Source organism: Aphelocoma coerulescens (assembly GCF_041296385.1).
Source record: "Aphelocoma coerulescens isolate FSJ_1873_10779 chromosome Z unlocalized genomic scaffold, UR_Acoe_1.0 ChrZ, whole genome shotgun sequence".
Lineage (NCBI taxonomy): Eukaryota > Metazoa > Chordata > Aves > Passeriformes > Corvidae > Aphelocoma > Aphelocoma coerulescens.
The window spans coordinates 34,779,169-34,799,021 of NW_027184085.1; the positions used below are offsets into that span (position 1 = coordinate 34,779,169).

The 19,853-nt window shown below is 39.7% G+C and overlaps 1 protein-coding gene across 6 annotated transcripts in view; it reads right to left on the reverse strand.

Annotated features, from left to right (window-relative positions):
- Positions 1 to 16,855: 16,855 nt before the first annotated feature.
- PRUNE2 (prune homolog 2 with BCH domain) overlaps positions 16,856 to 19,853 on the reverse strand; it is a 137,357-nt gene continuing 134,359 nt past the window's right edge. For all 6 annotated transcript variants that reach the window (XM_069000932.1, XM_069000937.1, XM_069000934.1 and 3 more), the window contains one exon: positions 16,856 to 19,843. In XM_069000932.1, the coding sequence (XP_068857033.1) occupies positions 19,822 to 19,843 (22 nt within the window). In that variant the 3' untranslated portion in view covers positions 16,856 to 19,821. The remainder of the gene's footprint in view (positions 19,844 to 19,853) is intronic.

Here is a 19,853-nt window from a genome sequence, read left to right on the forward strand (position 1 = left end):
ATCCTGCAGCACCTTGAAAGACTGACAGGGGTGACTCGCTTGCTCTCTCTGCCATAAATATGGTCTGTGGAGTGTCTTGCTAAGAAATACCATTTCAAATGATACTTTACAAGATCTGAGCGTTTTTTCTTGGCAACAAACCTGCACTTCCAAGGCAAAACCAGAAGCTCTAATGAAAATCACTCTAAGGAACTAAAATAAGCACACAGATATAAAACTAAAATATAATAAAGCTAAAATCTTTCCACTAACTTCTCCAGAACAACTAACACAATCTCTTCTCACCTGCAAAGTCATATGTATGCATTCAGTATAAATTACCTCAGGCAGTGCCAAAAGATTTGGCAGTAAATGGAAATAAAATCCTTTCGCAGGCACCAAGGGCTTTTCCTCCATGGAAAGTTAAATTTCTAGCTTACCTAAAATGGAACAACTATTTGGGAAGATCTTTCCTCGTGGAAAATTAATTCAGTGTAATAATGCCTTTATACTTTTTAAAAATCTAATCCTGAAAAAAGACCATCCACAGCAAATTTTACTAAACAAAGAAACCTGAGATAGCTCCACAAACAGATTAGTGCAGATCAGGATGCTCATTTCCATCTGAAAGTTGAAAGAACAGAAAGTTAAGCATCACACATCAATCATCTGGAACAATGACATATCTCTTGTATGAAGTCATATCCTAGTGTTTTCTCACAAATCATCCATTACTTTGTCTGAACCGTAACAGGAAGTCCTCTGGTACCTACATAACACATTTTCACCTGGTCTGTTCTTTGGGCCTAAAAGTAAAATAAATCAAGTTTTTGAGTTTATTACTACTAGACAGCTAAGAATGCTTTTCTTCATTTGGGAGCACATGCCCTGCTTACTGTAGCAATTTATGAGATACTGTAATCCAGACAATTTTGTCATGAGAAATACAGTCACTACAACCAGTATCAGAATATATTCCAGATACTTCATACGCAGTAAATGGAGATCAAACGACATCATGTGCTGTACTGCAAGAAAACCATTTTATCCTCTGCATAACCTCAGCATAGGTGTGATTTATAGATGTCACTACAAGGTTAATGAACAAGAGCACAAAACCAGTCCCATCAAAGACTTGAATCAATGCAAGAGATCTGGGTCTCAAAATTCCTTTCTATTGCATATAGATGTGGAAATGCACTGTCATAGCAAAGCAGGACAGAGGGAGAGTCGTGGAGATGGGCAACACTGCCCTAGCCTTCCTGCTACTGCCAGCTCTGCAGATTTAGCCTCTAGCTTTGGGTGAGGGGAATGCTTCCCAGCACAATGTTCTTTTGGGGCTGCACACAAGTTTGGTAGTGGCCAGTCAGGCACAATGAACCCTGGAGAAACACACAGTGGCCTTGTCCCTGGGGGCAGCCAGAGGGGAGAGTGAACAGGGGACATCTTGTGCATCCTGCAACTTGAATGAGGCAGGAGGGCACCAGGTTGGGGGACAAGGTGCTTGTATTTTTTCTGCATTGATGAGTTACTCTTGGTGTGATAGTTAAGACTGATTTCACCTATCTCCACTCAAAAATGCATGTACCTTGTCAGATTTAAAAATCAGAGAATTCTAGATATCTTAACAATTAGTTTAAGTGTTAAAGTACTTTTTATTCACCAGAAATGGAAAAGGTTGAGAGCAGAGATGGGCTACAGCCATCTACTGGTGGCAAGCCAAACCACCAAACATATTTTAATTTATATATCACAATATTATCTTTCCTCTGCTAGGCTGCAAATCTTTAACAGTAGCATTGCCACAAGGATTGCACAGTTATCTATTCTTAGCTGTGTCACCACAAGTAAGGAATCGTTAAAACCCATGGAACATTTCTTTAGAGAAGGTGACTGACTGACTGACTTCAACAGAGCCAATTAAGATCTGTCTTATTTACCAGAAAATCTTCAAACGGAAGCCTTTTAGTTAACATTAACCAGCTGCCCCCATTTCTTCTTTCACCACTAAAATTTTCTCAAATTCCTCCATTTTATCTTTATTCTAATTCTTCCAGGATCATGTAGTATCACATGGGCACGTGCAATTTTTGCAATGTCGGCTATTTAAAAAATTTAAAATGAGGCATTTAAAAATATAATAGTACATTATTTTCACCAGATACTTAAACAAATGAATATAGTCTTATGCCTTCATCCAGTGTAGACCTGCACAGCAATCCATGTGTTTAGTTAGACACATACCCATGTCTAACACAGGTATGTGTCTAACACACACACACACACACACACACATACACATATTCAAGAACAATGCCTTGGCAACAAGGACAGGTTTCATTGCACTGTACAAGACATAACTTCCCAAATGCCAGAGGTGGTTACACTACCGGTTAAGAAATCCCCAAAAGAACAAAATAACAGGAAGAAGAGAAAACCTTTCCCCAATGCCCACTGCACTGCTTTTTATTTCATACACAGTATCTGATTTCACATACAAGCCTAACAGAAGAGCAGCTATGTGTCTAAGCTTCCCAGTGGCAAGGACATTTTCCAGGGAAGAAGACATAGGAATTTGAATGCTTAAAGCCTGAAAAGGACATTTGTAGGTGAATATCCTGCTCACAAAGCAGACATCCAAGTTTGCATATTAAGGAGGTCCAGCTGTATCAAAAGAAAATCTCCTTTAGCCCCATCCATAGGGATTTACTTGTATCACCTGTATCTGGATCCTCATTCAAGCAACAGATAGCTATTGAGCAGCTCAGATAGTTTTGGGTAGCAACTGAGCAGCAGGTTGTATTTTTGAGGCCAGGTTGTGGAAACAAACAGATTGCAGTCTAGGGATCATCCAACAACAAGGTGTCTGAATCCTGCTTCATCTGTGCACATCATTTAGTGGCTCTAATTCAAGGTTAAACTGACAGTCCTCAGAAGAAATACAATCCCAAACCTACTAGCACGCCAAGTCCTGTTCCCCTAGATTACTTCGAATCGGTAGGTGTCTTCTAGTTTGAACATGTTTTCCTTTCACATTTCTTCAGTCCTCAGTTTATTAGCCTTGTTCTGGACACAGGAACAAGCTGTCTGGAACAAATTGGTCTCGGACATCATCTCATCCATCACCTCATCAGGACTGTTGAGGCCACCTGAGATGCATTTTTGGCTTCAAAAGTCACAGTACGTAGCTGTAGTGTGGTGCACAAGGGACTTTATGCCAGCCTAGTTGCTACAGGTAATTTTAACTCCACTTGCTTTAACTGGTCTTAAGCTTTGCATCTGCCTTTGTCTTTACAAGGACATACTAGCAGCCTTAGAGAACACTACGTGGCTAAATTTCATTTTTCACATAGTTGAACATTTGCTTATTTCCAGCTCCCTTTCTCTCTCCATCTGGTAATAAATGATGGGAAGTTCTGTCAGCAGTTGCAATACCTTTGGGAAGTTTGATGCCTATAATTTTTGTCATGTATATTACCCACTTGTAATTTGTTATGATGACTGATGACTTGTTCGAAGACCTTCTAGGCTCAATATTAACTCTAGCACTCACAGGAACAGGCTGAACAGAATAAGGATTTATCCTGTCTCCCGTGCAGGTATATAAGGTAATCCCAATGTTTTTATAAATCCAGGGTAAAGAAAGATACCTGCAGATGTTTTCTACAGGGAATGAGATCAATAACTTGACTGACTCCAGCTGGGTAGCAGTACTTTCAGGCTGGGTAGCTATTCTTCAGGCTTTGTTCCATTCATAGACTGAAAGAATTACTGTGCTGGTTTTGGCTGGGGTAGAGTTAATTCTCTTCACAGTGGCTGCTATGGGGCTGTGTTTTGGATTTTTGCTGAACACAGGGTTGATAAACAGAGATGTTTTTGTTATTGCTGAGCAGGGCTTACACAGAGCCAAGGCCTTTTCTGCTCTTTGTACTGCCACAATGGCGAGGAGGCTGGGGTTGGGAGGAGACACAGCCAGGACAGGTGACCCAAACTGACCACAGGGATATTTTAGACAAGTGTATAAAGTGGGAGAAAGAAGGAGGAAGGGGGCAATGTTGGGACTGATGGCGCTTGTCTTCCCACGTCACCATTACCTGTGATGGGGCCCTGCTCTCCTAGAGACGGTTGAACACCTGCCTGCCCATGAGAAGGGCTGGATGAATTCCTTGTTTTGCCTTACCTCTGTGTGTGACTTTTGCTTTCCCTGTTAAACTCTCTTTATCTCAACACATGAGTTCTCTAACTTTTACTCTTCCAGTTCTCTCCCCAATCCTGCTGGTGGGGAGTGAGCGACTGGCTGCATGGAGCTTGGCTGCTGACTGAGGTTAAACCATGACAATTACTCACACAGCAAAAGAAAAAGAAAAAAAAAGAAAACCAAGAGAAGACAAACCTTAACATGACCGAAAAGAAATGTTAATATTACAGAATTAAGTAAAATTTAAAAAAAAACACTCAAGGGCAACCATGAAAAAAGGCATGAAAAAAGGGCAAGTAGTGGTAGGGTAAGAAGTAATGGCTTTAAACTGAAAGAGGGTAGATAGTTTAGGTATTAGAAAGAAATTCATCACTATGAGGGTGCTGATGCACTGGCAAAGGTTGTCCAGAGATGTTGTGGATGTCCCACCCCTGAAAGTGTTCAAAGCCAGGTTGGATGGGGCCCTGAGAAACCTAGTCTAGTGTCCCTGTTCGTGGCAAGTGGGTTGGAACTAGATGATCTTTAAGGTCCCTTACAACCCAAACCATTCTGTGATTCTATGATACATGGACATGTGTGAACTAAGCCAAATCTGAGGTAAATAATTCCTGCTTTGTTTTTAATTTTTCCATGACTTTGCATCTGGAGTATTGTCATCAGTAGACCAGGACAATTTCTTTATAGTATGAAAAAGGTCTTGATAAAGCAGTGGTCAAAAAGAGCTTTATATTGCAAAATGTGGTTCACTTCCTATCAAGTCTTCCTTGAAGCATCTGACTTTTCTATAGCACTTTACAAGATTTATCCCAGATCTGTCTCTATTGAAATCAATCCCATGCTATTTTTTTTTTCCTATTGGTGGTTTCACTGTAAGTGAAAACTACCTCTGTAGCAGTACTTCCTGTGGTACTTCCTGATGTACAGCTACAGTGCTGTTTTCCCCACATGCACAAAAGGACCAGTACTGCATTTAACCTCATTAATGAAAGCCGAGAAATAATTGTTTTTCTTGGCTGGACATTTGGTTACTAGTTCAGTCCACAAACCATTAAGTGTGTTTGTTTAAGGCTCATAGAGTAGAGCTCAGAAAAGAAATTCATTTACATTAAAAAAAAATTTGAAGTTTAGACTAATTCTCATGACAGATAAGGTTGTGAAAAAGAAACCAAACCTGTTTGGTAAGTTAGAAACCAAGAGTCATCAGGAAATTCCAGATCGACAGATGTTCTGTGAGTACCGGAAGGGTCACTCTCTTTTCTTTAACATCCTTTTAGCTTTAAAAGGGATGTAGTAGCTTTTTACATTTATTAACCAACATTTACACTTGACTTTTTAAAAAGAGCAGTGGGGAAACGCTAAGGAAATGTGTCTAGCTTTTAAAATATTTTATTGATCTAATTTCTTACGGAGCAGCCTGTCTTTCTAGGATAACTTTTTTCATATATATATTTCTATGAACAGTGAATTTACTTTAAGGTTAAACTCAATCTCAGTGCTGGCCATCTGTAATAGGTCATTTTACTCTTTAGTGACTTCACTTACTTCAGTCAGTGTTTCTGAATGCTGGGGAACATGCTGACTGCAGAAAAAACCAACAGGGTATTTGGCTTTAGCCAGGTGTTAAATTTTAAGCCACTGTAATTTACTATATTTTCCTGATTACAAGCTAGTTCCTTTTCTGTACACAAAAGAAAAACACAAACAACTCCCACCCCAAATGTTCACTCAATAGTAGCACTTCAGCCACAAACCCATCAAATTGGTGGTGATATCTTGGAAGCCCTTTCCAACTGAAATGATTCTGTGATCTGTGAAATGACCCCTGGTTATCTAACACTCTCCAGCTGTCCAGAAAGCTGCAAGGCTACAGCACAAACCTGCTTGCTCTGAGGCTCATCCCAGCACTTCTGCTGCCACTGCTTCCACATCTGCTGCCATTGCCACATCTCTTCCCACTCCATCCTCAGCAGGGACAGCAACACAACACCAGACAAGGACAGTAGCAATGGTGATGCCAGCAACAAGAAGGAAATCATGGACAACAGCAGAACTGAGGACTGGAGTGGCAGCAGGGCTGCCCAGAGAGGAATAAAACTGAACATAAGTGAAATAAAATGCTATTTAAGTTAGCTTATAATCAGACTAATGCAGGCACCATCCAGCAAGCTGAAAAGGGTTTTAAAATTAATTGCACACAACACTACAGTAGTGGTTTTAAATACACTTGTTTATAGCAACTGGCAACTACTTCTGTCGCAACTTTAGTAAACAAGAGGCAGTCATTGTGCCCTTGAAGGATGGGAATGTGTCGTGAACCCAGTTCTCTTGTTTGCTCGCTGACATGCTGGGCTTGTTGGAAGTTTTACTGCCTACATATGAAACTTTTCTTTCCTAGATTTTTAAAAAATTCGACCTCTATTTCTGCAGATGCTTTCCTGGATACCTAGATTTTACTTCTAGGTCTAAGCCGTAGGCTGCCCATTATTTTGTCAGGTCTATTCTCAATGAACTGTAACTGTCTGGAGGAAAAATATGGGTTTATTTTGTACTACTTCCCCTATAAGGGATTAGTCATAGTGAAGATGGGTAGCAATTGTATCCTTTTAATCATTTTGGCATCCCATCCAGCTGTACTTATATACAGCACTGTGTCATGCCAGGCTGTTCAGGGTGCAGCGTCACAAACATCTGCCACACGCTGCAATTGTGAACCCTTCAAGGAAACAGGAGAGCCAACCTAATAGGCAGTAGTGCTCGGATGCAAGGTATAACACTTAGCCAACTTTCTGCTCTGGTTTTGGTGGAATATGGGTTCTCCATGTCAAATCCCCTCAGGATGCAAAACAACCACTCACTTCATAGCAAGCTGCCTGAATTAGCATGGACAGCCCTTAGGAAATGCTTATCACAGTGAGTGAATTCTCATTATTGTTTCTTGTCTGTTTTCATGGAATAGATCAGTTTTTGCATCTCTCCCTTTAAACATGTTTAACATTTGTAAATACCTTGACTCTCCCAAGTCTGAGACTCTAGCCCAGACAGCTCACTTCATCCACCCAAAGGGAATTCACTGATGTAAAGGGCGTCTCAACTAACTATGACATGATCCTAAAGTCACTTCTGTTCATTTCAATCTGGAAATGAGGATTCAAAGCAAAGCAATTATACAGGCCTGACTAAAATGACACAGACTTTCCTCCTGTCTAAATGAATGTGAACAGGAGTAAAACTGGAGAAAAATAACAGTTCTGTTGAAAAGTCCTGAGCACATACCCATGGAAACTTTTAAGAGGCTAATAAATAAGACCATCTGAGTGAAAGAGGCTTTTATTCTCAGCTTGAGACTGCAGTGGGTGAAACTGATACCCAGCCAAATTAGTATCAGGCACTCTCAGCAGAACTGAACTCTCTCAATTAGTAGTAGTTACTACTGTTCTAAGTAAAAGCTTTAGCTAGTGTGTGATTAATACTGCATATTGATTTGGTGAGAGCATAATGAAAAAGAACTTAAAAGGTAATTATATCTGCCAACTTGAAGAACTACTTTCCACATTTGATGAACAGAATAGCAAACAGAAGACACGATGTCTCTGAAGAGAAAGCCAGCTAACGTGTGGAAATGTATGCATACTGACAATGTCTGGAGGCAGGTAGTGAGATAAGTAAGCCAGCTGAGGCTGCCTTTATGCTAGTGAGCAGCAGCAGTCAGTGGGCTCAACCTCCAGCCACAATCTCCAAGCCAATGGACTCACCTTTTTAAATATTGCTGATTGTTAAAAGCAAATTTATAGTACAATGTAACGTGAGGATATCAATACTTTGCTGACACATTGCATCTTCTCTCTGCATGTCCCATCTTACACTGGTTAGTACTTAGAAAAGAAATCATATATAAATGCAAAGAAACCCCAGAATGGATTGTTTAATTCTGTTTTCACACTACTGATGTTACCCTGTTTACAGCAAAGAACAAAAGTGCACATGTAGCTTTCTGAAAATTATACACTGAAATCCATGCAGGTACATTTAACCTTCCAAAGGTGTTAGCTGACCACTCCATCACTATTGAAATTATGACCATTGTGCCTAAAAATTAAATTTAATTCACTATTTGGTCAAAGTCACAAAAAAGAAAGAAGCAGAACTCCAGATGTAATAAACTTAATACACGAAGCAAAGTTTCATCCTAGCATTCACAAAGAGAGCTTCTGCTCACCAATGTAAGTGTTCACATTTTAGGAAATGGGAGAGGTTAGCTGGTTGTTTTTAGCTGCATACATGTGCATTGGCTCATTCTGGAAAGCTTTTGTCAAGATGAATATACACATACTAGCTTGTATTGCTTATCAGGTAATCCCTACCTACCAGTAGTAGAAATGCTAGCAAAACACTTTAGGGCATGTTAGCTCTTCTACTAACAATAATAACAGATGGCTCCTCCTGTCTTTGAAACACAGGGTTATTAATTTAAAAAATGAGTAAATTGCAGTAGGACTAGACATAAAACATAAAAATAACAATATGATTCACCTTTTAGCTTAAGGAGTCTGAGTTCACTGTTCCAGTTAAGCAATCTCTTCTTAAAAAAAATACCAAAATAAGTCTTCAGATCAGTAGGCAATTTGAAATACACTATTTTTTTTTTATCCAGACTACATTTAATCTGATGCTAAGCACAGTGTTGTGTTACCTAATTCACCTTTGCTCCTAAGTGTAAGCAATGGAACACGGTGTTGGGCTGATGACGATCAAAGGCAGGTACAGCTGTAAATGCAATAAAGCACATTGCTGAGAAAAATTACAAGCTTTTTTATTACATCTTTCCATTCCTTGGCTTTACTTTTTTACCTGAACTTTCTCTCCCACATTGTTAAAATGCTATCTTAAGGAAAAGAGAAGGAGGAATCTGTCCTCCTGAAAGCTTGAGACCAAGGTAAGGGGACAGGCTTTCTAGTTTGTACAGTCTTGTGAGATTTTCATACAGGCACATTTGTAAGATGTTGGCTTAAGCTGTGCTGTGCCATTTGTTATGGCACACTAGAATAGCTACTGACCTACTTATCACACAAAGATTTTTTAAGAATAATACACCTAAGGCTTATCAAACACTGAGGCCTTCAAAGGCTGAATACGGCCAGCGGGTTTACGGATCTATTTTCCCAAACATTCCTCTCCCCAGAACAGAAGTAAAAAATAATCATTAAAGGGCATTTAATAGAAAGGGTAAGGAAGTAAAAGTGAAGGTAACACATAGAATAACTGGAAAACTATGTAGCCAGTATCGAGATGTGAAACTTCTGAACTGAAAAAGGTCTCACCAGGGAAGGGCAGAAAAACCTGCAACCAGACTTTTCCTGGGGGATTTATATACCTGTAGAAATTGAGCCAAATAGTCTGAATTCAACAGTGTTGCCAGTAGTTACTGCAAATTTGTTACTTGTTGCATTTTCCCCACCTCATAATGACCTGCTTGTCCCAGACAGAAATACAGTTCAGCAAAACTCCAAACTTACAGGAACTTGATTACTTTTATTGAAACTATTTCCTGAGCTAAATCCAAGTTTATAGATACTGGGTAATGTTTCAAATGAAGGTGTGTAAGAAAGCCTCATAATTAAGTCTTGCAATAATATTTTTACCAGGTAGCAGACTACTCCTGTATCATTCAGACCAGTCCAGAACTAGTTTCTATCTGGTAGAAGTTTTCTCCTTACGGAGAAAACGTTAACAGGTAAAACAGTCTTTCCCAGATTTCACTGCAGTTAGAGACTACTGCATTGTTAACAGAATAGCCAGAGAATGTAGGTGTGTAAGTGTACTGGCCTAGGCTGTTATTTTACCTATGCAAATAGTTACAACCTATTGCATACACTCTCAGAAATGCAAGAACAGGAAGAGGGCTAATCTAGAAGGCTGGGGGGGGGGGAAGGGTGTGCAGTGGGACAGCAGCAGCAGGACAGTGTATGGCCACAGGCAGGAGTGAATCTGGCAGCTGGTAAAGAGGTGCTCAGATAAAATGTTCACTCAGATAAAACGTTCACTCTAAACAACAGCCTCTTTGCAGGGCTATCATGGGAAGCAGAAATTGCCCAAGCCTGGCTGATGTGAACCAATGGTGAGGGAAAGGCATTTGCTGCCATAGACTGTGAGCAGAGTAAATTGGGTTTCTGTGTCTCTGAGCCATTGCACGGTCTTGAGGGAGAATTCTCAGGAACAGGAAAAAAAACCCCTCTTTTATACATGTATTTACTTTTAAACTGGGATCTAGCTCTACGTAAAGAAGCTGCCAGAAGACAGACATGGTCCAGTTTTCACTTTTCTTGTTGATATACACAGAAGAATCTCATCTTTTCAACTTGGATCACCAAATTACTAATTTTTATTTTTGATTCCCCACATGCACCCAGTTTCTCATGCTTGAGTGATCTTGGAACATCTGACAGAAATGTCCCTCGGATGAATCTGTCTGCTGATGACCGCAGCAGTCGATGACTTCAAACACTTGTGTTTCCCAAGCAGAGGCACTGAACAGGCTCCTGTAACTTCTGCATATTCAAAAGGATGTGCAGTCAAAGTTTGCTCAACTTCTTGGACAGAGCTTATTAAATATTAAAAAACCCACTGGAGACTCACAGAATTTCAAAGTTATTCATATCAATATTCATATCAAGACTGATGTTTAAATAATCTGGGGTTTTCTTTCCTAAATACATTTAAAATGTTTTTGCATTTGCCCATTTTTTATAAAGCAATTAGACTTGTTTGCTCTCTTTTCCTCTTTCTTTTCTATCAGATGGTGTCAGGGATACTTGTGTTGACTTCCTTATTTGTGTTTTTTTAATGAAGACAGAACGTCCAGGCAGCCAGCAAGCTCAGCAATTTACAGAAACAAAGTCCTAGGTGAAAGCAGCACAACATTACTCAAGATTTTCTCTTTCATACACTTGCACATCTCTGTTAGTCTTCACCAACAACTCTGAAGGGCTGTCACACATCTGCTCCTCCATGCACGCCACAAGGATTAGTGGAATGACAAATTAAGTTGGTTAAACCAGTTGCCAATATATGGCGTAGGTTCCTTATGGCCTTCATGATAGGAGGACGCCTACTATGGGGAAAGCTCTGAGCACTTGCAGAAGCTGTGTGGCCTCCATGCTTCCCCTCCTGTGGGAAAGCGAAGGTGCTGGAACCAAATGGGCACCTCATGGACTTCAGATCTGGACATATGGAACTGCAAAGTAACCGAAACAGGCAGACCCTCCAAAGGGTTTTTTCCCCCCCTTAATTTACAAAATCTTCCCACAATTCATACTAAGAATGAAAAAGAAAAAAAAAAGATAGCAAGTAGCAGTGAGATGTTGTGTTACCAGATGGTGAATTATCACTGAAATAAAGCTAAAACTAAAACCACAAACACTGTGTTTTTGCAGTGTACCTGAAGAAATTAATATTTATCTTGTTGGGCATAAAAATGATTGTATCCCTGAGACAGCTAACTTAACATCCAGTACCCCATCAGGCAGCAGACAACAGACACAGATCTTTCAAAGCTTGAATGCAACATAAAAGCTTGAATGCAATATTATCTTTTTCAGCTCTGGCTTTGCTCATTAATTTATGCATATATATTTATTAATATGTGCCTAATGTAACATATCATATCACACCTGTCTACCTAGATGAATTGTCACCACTCTGTTTTACAGCCCCTGAGCTTCAGATCACTAAAGATTCTGAGAAACCTTCTTGTGGTCCCTCAGGATTCCCACTGCACCATATTCCTACTTCAAGAGAAGGCACTTAAAATAGTGCTGTTTGAATTAGAAACATGGAAAAACTAAGCCATTCCTCAGTAGTAATTATTCATTTGAAGTTGGCATAAAGTTAGGAAGCTAATAAATGGAAGAAGTGCTAGTGAATGGCAACAGGGAAGTAAAAACACCTAATACGGATTAGCAGTAGTAATAGTAGAAGTAGTACTAGTAATAATAACTTAACAGGCTAAACAAACCAGAGAGGGAAAAATCCAGAGTAAGCTATTAGGGTTGCAAAAGAGTGTCTCTTCAGGGTTCTGTTCAGCATTCACAAAAAAAGCCCACTCTTGCTCTCATCCTGCTCTTTTTCCTGGGCTGTTTCTGCTCACATGAGAGGAAAATAGAGCATCAGCTTTGCAGAAAGTGCAGCAGCTGGAAAATGCAAAGGGTGTATAGACAGCCTCAGAAGGGTAATTCTGAGGGGACTTTACCCTGCTTTGTCCCTGTCTGATTTAGCACAATAGAGTGCTTTTTTTTTTCCCCCACAACTTGTTAGATCTGGCAAATAAGTTAACAAAATTGGTGACAACATTGTTTCTGTGCGTTCACATCACTAGTCTCATGCATTTTTACTCACTTCATATTCTGGCAACTGAGGAAGTACTCCACAGCACGTACTGAACCTGCTTGACAATCCTCCCGTGAAAATGCCACCAATAGCATTTAGACCAGTGTCTAGCTGACCACTGCTCTGTTTAAGGCACAACATTTTAAGCTAAAGATGCCTGACTTCAGGTTTAGCAGGCCAAAGTTAGCAGCAGCCTGGTTTTGATCTTGTATACTGGTTTTGGCTGGGATACAAGTTAATTTTCTTCATAGTAACTTGTATGGTTCTGTTTGGATTTGTGGCCAAAACAGTGTTGATAGCACGCAAATCACAGAACCGCAGGACGGCCTGAGTTGGAAGGGAATTTAAAGATCATCTAGTTCCAACTCACCTGCCATGGACAGGGACACCTTCCACTGGACCAGGGTGCTCAAAGCCCCATCCAATCCGGCCTTAACCAGGGATGGGCATCCACAACTTCTCTGGGCAACCTGTTCCAGTGCCTCACCACCCTCTTGGTAATTTTTTTTTAGTTACTGCTAGGCAGGCTTACACAGAGTCAAGGCACTTTCTGCTCCTCCACCCACCCCACCAGCAACTGGGAATGCTCAAGGAATTGGGAGGGGACACAGCTGGAACAGCTGAACCCAACTAACCAAAGGGGTATCACGACCTGACCATAAGGCATCAATGCTCAGCACGCAGAGCTGGGGAGAAGAGGGAAGGGGTGTGTTCATAGTTTTTGTCTTTCCAAGTCTCTGTTACATGTGATGGGCCTCTGCTGTCCTGGTGATGGCTGAACCCCAGCCTTCCTACAGGAAGTAATGAACAAATTCCTTGTTTTGCTTTGCTTGTGTGCACAGCTTTTGCTTTACCTACTGTCTGTATCTCAGCCTACAAGTTTTGTCACTTTCACCCTTCCAAATCCAGCTGTGGGGAGTGAGCGAGCTGTGGAAGGACTCACAATAATTCACAGCATCTGTGAGATGGCAAGAAAAGCAGAAAGCTCTCCTTCTAATGGGAGCTGTGAACAAGGGACACTTCTCACAGTTACTGTGTGTCACAGCCTACCAGACAGAATAGAGATTCCAAATCTCCAATTACTGAAAACTAAACAAAATGCTATTTGAAAGGAAATTTTTCCAAAGAAAATTGATTCCAGAGAAAACAGCAGCATCCAGTATCTACAAATCTTTCCTCCTGGGAGTACAGTGACCACCTGGATAGTGTAACCTTATTGGTGGACCAGGTTCTGGGTTCATCTGTTCAGTAAGTATGATCGTATCAGTGATGGAACTCCACCAAAGCCAATTCTTCTACTTAAAGAGTATCAGACCAGCTTTAGTGGATCAGCAAGGCCTACTAATTTTGCTGCTTGATCCCAAAATCCGCAGTGTTCAATTCACTTGGTTTCACCATACTGATTTTCTTTCCTGTTCCAGTGGTAATGCAGTACGAAGTCAGTCAATAGATAACCTAAGGTCTTTTATTGCTGTATAAATCTATACCATCATATATCACTGAGACACCTTCAGGAGATGGCAGCTTCTCCTCTGAGCACTGCTATTGATCCATCAAGTAATACAACAGTTCTCTCCTGAGGCGATAAGCTTTTTTTACTTCACGTCGCATTTCTGGTCTCCATAGTCTATCTCCTATTCTGTCATTTCTCTCCTGCAGCTATTTTCCACTATGAAACACCGTGTTCCATATGCCCCCCTATTGCATCTTGCTCTTTCCTTTCTGCATTTAATTTGCTTCCTAATTCACACTTATGACATCTTCTGACTCATGCTTATTCTGTGCAAGTCACTAAGAAATGTACAAAATTTCATTTTCTCAATTGATGCAACATATCCCATTTCTTCTGCTTTCTCCCCTGTGCTGTCTATGTAAGGGCTGAGTGGGTTTTATTCTAAACTGAGTGAACACCAGATTAAGCCACTTATCTCCAGGGATTCCATAATTTCTTTAAATAAGAGGAAAAAAGAACATTTGGAACAGAGCTCACTTGTGCTTCTTTCAAGTAAAGCCTCCAGGTAAACAGGCCTGCTATGTTTCAGAAGCTCTCCCCAAGGAGAATCAGAATTTGGAAGGAGGCTGGAGCCTCAAGCAGAAAGATGCCTGTAACCCTACCTTCCCCAGTCATTTCCCTGACCTGTCCTTCCTTCCCCTAGTTTTACTTTCTCTGACTGATAATTTTAGCTGTGTTCCTTATCCTTTCTTTTTACATCATAAAGGCCAAATCTCACATTAATATTCTCTGTGTTCTTTCTGTTGACTGTTTAAGGCAACATTACTCATACTTCAAAGGGATGAAGACAGAGATGAAGTTTTATAGTCTTGATGGCTTAATACAGGTCTGTCCTAGAAAGCCAGCACTTCATTTTGAGTCACCCTCTCATGGAGGGAGCCTGCTTTACATACCAGGCCTCAGGGAGCAGCATGGGAAGTACTCTGTGGATCATTTTCCTACATTGCTGGAGGGTGCTTTGCTTGCTGCCTATTGAAATACATAATAGAGACAAGAAGATAAGGTTTTGACATGGCTGATTTGAATTTTCTTTTAACTGATTCTATTTTAACAGTAAGTTGTGACTTGGCTAAACAGTTAATACTGAGAAGTGAAATAAAGGAATAAATTTAACTCCTTTGAACAGCGTGGCTTGACAATCTTAGAGTTCAACAGTTTTTCTGACAGACTAGATACTGCATGAGAGACACTGCACTTTTTCTTTCTGCAGCAGCCCACCACAGAGGTCACAGCTGGTCAACTCAAACACAACAGAAACCCATTCTCTGCAGTCAGTATTTACTCCCAAGACTGTTCATAGGTCAGTAGCATAGTGTTAGGACAGGCACAAGGGTCTGTTGGTATGCCCCTCAAGGCATTTAAAAACAACAAGGAATAATAAAAAATGGTGGCAAGCTTAGGCTGTGGCTCCTTTCAGGTTCTCAAATTAGGCAGAGCTCAGCCCAGTCAATTCTGCTGCTTGGGCTGAATGGACAAATCAAGAGAGTCACTAGGACTGCTGAGAGAATTCACACTGTGTGAGCAGTAAGTGACCACTTTTTCTGAAATGGGTGAATGTTTCTAGGAAAAATAAGTTTAAGGACCAAGCACATAATTTTTAAAGAGACTTCAGTCCCTTTGCAAAGTAATCTTTTGGGAGAAGTTGTAGCAGTTGACCTTTTGTCAGGCAAAGACTACAGAACTGTAAACCATATCAGTGCAAACAGGAACAGCTGATATTTTAACCTCACAGCGCCATTCTCTGGTCTGCCCCTGAGGATAGCAGATAATTGTCGCACCCTGTCTGCATGTAATGTCTGTACTTTGCAATGGAAACAGGGTGCCAGAGGGGTTGCACGACCCAAGGAAAGGGACAGTGAATGAGAAGTAAAACTGCTCATCTCCTGATGCTTGCTCAATTGGCTTAATCTGTGCCAGGCAATACAGGGACACCCCTCTTGTTTCCAGAAATAAATAAATATGGCTGCACAGCTAACAAAGTCTGACCTGTCGTTAATTCCCACGAGTGGCACTAGTAGGAAACTGAGGGTCACTTCTAACACTTAAACTGATAACTTGGTAAACATCTGTTAAATCTCCAAACCTATCAGAAGTCAAGAAACCTATTTTCAACAAGCATGAAAGGTTTTTTAATTCAACTTCTTTGACTCTGAAAGGGTCTAGGAGCACTCATCAAGCTGCTTGCAGGTGGGTGGCAATTAAGAAGCCACAGTTTATCCCCTTTAATCTTGTATTTGGTGCCTCACTGGCCAATGCTCAGGATAGCTCCAAAAGTCAGCCAGGTTTACTTGAAGTGGTGGCAGTATAATTGGCCCATCTGACACAGACGTAGACTGGGATGTGGGCACAAGGTACCAGGCAGGTCAGAGGACTCCCTGTCCACCAGATTTGACCCATTCCTTCAGGCTGTTAATCTGCAAAGGGTGGTTTCACAGTCAATCTCTTTCTGCCCTGTAGCTTTTGCCTTTTTGACGTATGAGATGGACTATCTGTGCATTTGATCTTCACATAATAGCATGGACACAAATTAGAAAGCAATTTAAAGAGCTGCTTTCTTTCAGGAACAATACTGCTAGTATCAACAAAACCACGATTTTAATAAAGGTAGATGGGGAATAATATAATAAGAAACAAAATTAACTCCATTTCAGTTTTCAGAAAGACGGACAGGGAATGGAAAGTAAAACAAAATATTTGTAACTGTGCAAAGAACTGACCTGAACCAGTCAAGTGTTTCCATGCACCCAGGGAACAAAAAACCCCACAATTTGGAGCTGAAAGGAAATATTTCCAGTGGTGGGTTGCAATTCTTTATTTCTGATTCATAGGTGTATATATATCCATACAATGATATTAGATATCCTTGTATTGCTTAATCTATAATTTAAATCAGCATAGGTATTTTAACAAAAAAAATTGCAACTATAAATTTATATTTGACCTCAGCACTCTGATACACAGTAGAAAAAATCCATATATAAAAGCTTGTATCTGTGCAATTATACGTACTGTATTTCTCTTTCAACAAACTACTGATTTAGTAATATTGATACGTTATTGTTTATATAGAATTGCTATATCATAACATTAAAAAACTTTCCAAAATATATTAATAAGCAAAGATAACCACACTTTGGTCTTGCAATAATTTTTTAACCATCACATCGATGCCCCATTTTATTTTAATGTGACATTTGGCTTAAACAAATTCCTTCCATCTCAAGCTGCCACCATTATTCTGTCCACACTAATATTAATTAATGTATAACTTTGCTGTTTAGTAATTTCACACGAAGCAAATAGAATTAAATTCAACTCTGAGCTGACATCCACCACTAAAATCACAAATCTCTTATACCCCACTTAGGTCTCAAACAGTGAATGAAGATTTGTGCTGAACCTCCGCCTTGTGGTGAACTTCTCAAGTGGAAACTTTTCTCATCTATTGCATAACACCAGTCACGTGGCTTGTCCTAGGAGGCTTAAACTACAAGTCTACAAAAGATGCAACTTCATGCTACTAAATGCTTTTAATAGTTTAGATCTTAATGAAGCTTAATTAGCATCTGGAAGTGAATACAAATATTAATCTGTACATAAAACATTATCCCCAATATACTAAGTGACAGCACTTTTATAAGGCAGACACAAGCCAGGATTCAAATATCTGAGAAAAGGTGGAAACTACCAGACCCTAGTTTAGGACAAGGTTACAGAGCAGCAACAATGGTCAGCAGGATTAGGCCCTTCCTCTGTGAAAATTTTCAGGAACTGACAGAAAGATGTGATACAGCAGACTAGCAAGTATGACAGAGACACCAGCACAGAGCAAGGACTGCAGAGGGCACATATTTCAGTTTTCATGCTGGCCAATAAGAAAGCACTCTTTTGCCTTTCTGACAATTTTGTCAATCTTTGTTACAGTAGCTGAACAACTATGCACACAATGACAGATGCTTGCTTCATTGCTTGCAGACTACCTTGCAAATACAAAACAGAAACTGACAGAGCTGGAAGTGTGTGAACCACAGAACAAAAACATCGAAGGACAGAACAGAACTTTCAGTTTAGATCCTGCTGAAAAAATGAATGCTCATGCTATACTGCCTCTGCTTAAACTTTATGCCCCAATAAATATTTTGCTTGTTTTCTGTTCCATTAATAATTTTGAACTCAAAGCAGGACTAGAGTTAGACCATACTTAAAAGGTGCATTTATCTTGAATTGTTATGTCTAAGGATTTCTTTACAAAGTAAAGAATCCACAGATGTAATTCTAGGGCATGTAAGAACCTTGTGAAAAAAAGAGTATTTCAAAGAGTATGTAATAATATGACTTCCATTAGGACTTCCCAAAAGGCAGGTTAGTCAGCAGGTTTGGAAAGTGCATATGTGTGTTCATTAGGGTAAGAGAAAACGTTTGTCATATTCTTGACTCTTGTCTTCTAAAATCATACAGAATTCACTCAATAATTACTTTGCACACTCCTGCAAAAGCATAATCTGAGAAACTGAAGCTATTTCCCAGTAAGGAGTAGGACTTACAGTAGTGTCTTTTGTGGCAATAAACAGGACAGCAGCAAACAACAGATGCTTAGGGTTTTTTCACTTTTGTGTTTTTACTGCTGTGTTCTGTGACACAGACAACAAACACCATTGTAAGACTTATTTTTTTTATCTAACAGAAACTCTCTGAACAATATTTTAACATATATTCCTAACAAATGAGTATGACTCCCACCTCTCAGCTGTTAGTAGGAAAGAATATCTGACTCACATTCAGAAAATTAATAGCCTTTACAATTGGAGACAGTATGTCATCTGAAGACTCATAACTTTAAAAAAATGTTTTTAAAGAAAAAGACTTAGAAAGAAACAATAAATTAATGCTCCAAGAATTTTAGAATATATGACAATCATTTACAGGATTAGCTGCTTCCAGGAAATTATCCCTAAAATAAAGATACTAAACTCAATTCGTAAAATAAAATTTCAGTTACTCATTCATCCTCTTGGAAGTCTGTTTGATGACTAATAATTATCTTTTAGTATATCACACTTTTCTCTGACCAAATAAAAAAATCATTTAATGAAGATGGAAAGACTTTTCAGACAGCAAGAAACAGAAGTTCATGAAAGCATGAATTCTTTCAGCTGGAAGGGGTCTCAAGGATCATCTAGGTCCAGCCCTTTTGCCTTGTGCAAGGACACCTTTCACTAGACATGCTGCCCAAAGCCTGATCCAACATGGCCTGTCAAATTCAAAAAAGTCCTGCATACTTTCTAAAATTATTTTTAAACAATAAAGTTGCTGCTGCTCTGTGACACAAGCAAACTTACACATATTGTAACAATAACTATCATGTTCAGCTATGCATAAACATTAACATGCTGAAGACAAAAATGAAAAAATCCCCATCCTCATTGACCTATTCATGAGGCACACTGTTGGTAAAATGGTATCCTTTTAAAAAGAAATGGCACACACACATAGAAACCAATGCTAGATGATATAGCTTTCCTAATGAAAACTGTTTCTGAAAACAACAAAAATAACCAGGCCCAAAAATTCTGCTGTCCCATGGCAATAGGACTGGCCCTTTTGGTCTTCTTGAATTGCTGAATGACAGGGAAAACTTATGAACCAAACACAATTGACCACATCACTCATTGTACAGCATGGTTGTGATTGTCTGGGTGATGAAAATCCATGTGAAACCTCTTCTTCAAATGCCTGGCAACGATGCTTCTTATTTCAGGGTCATGTCCATGCTATTTATTA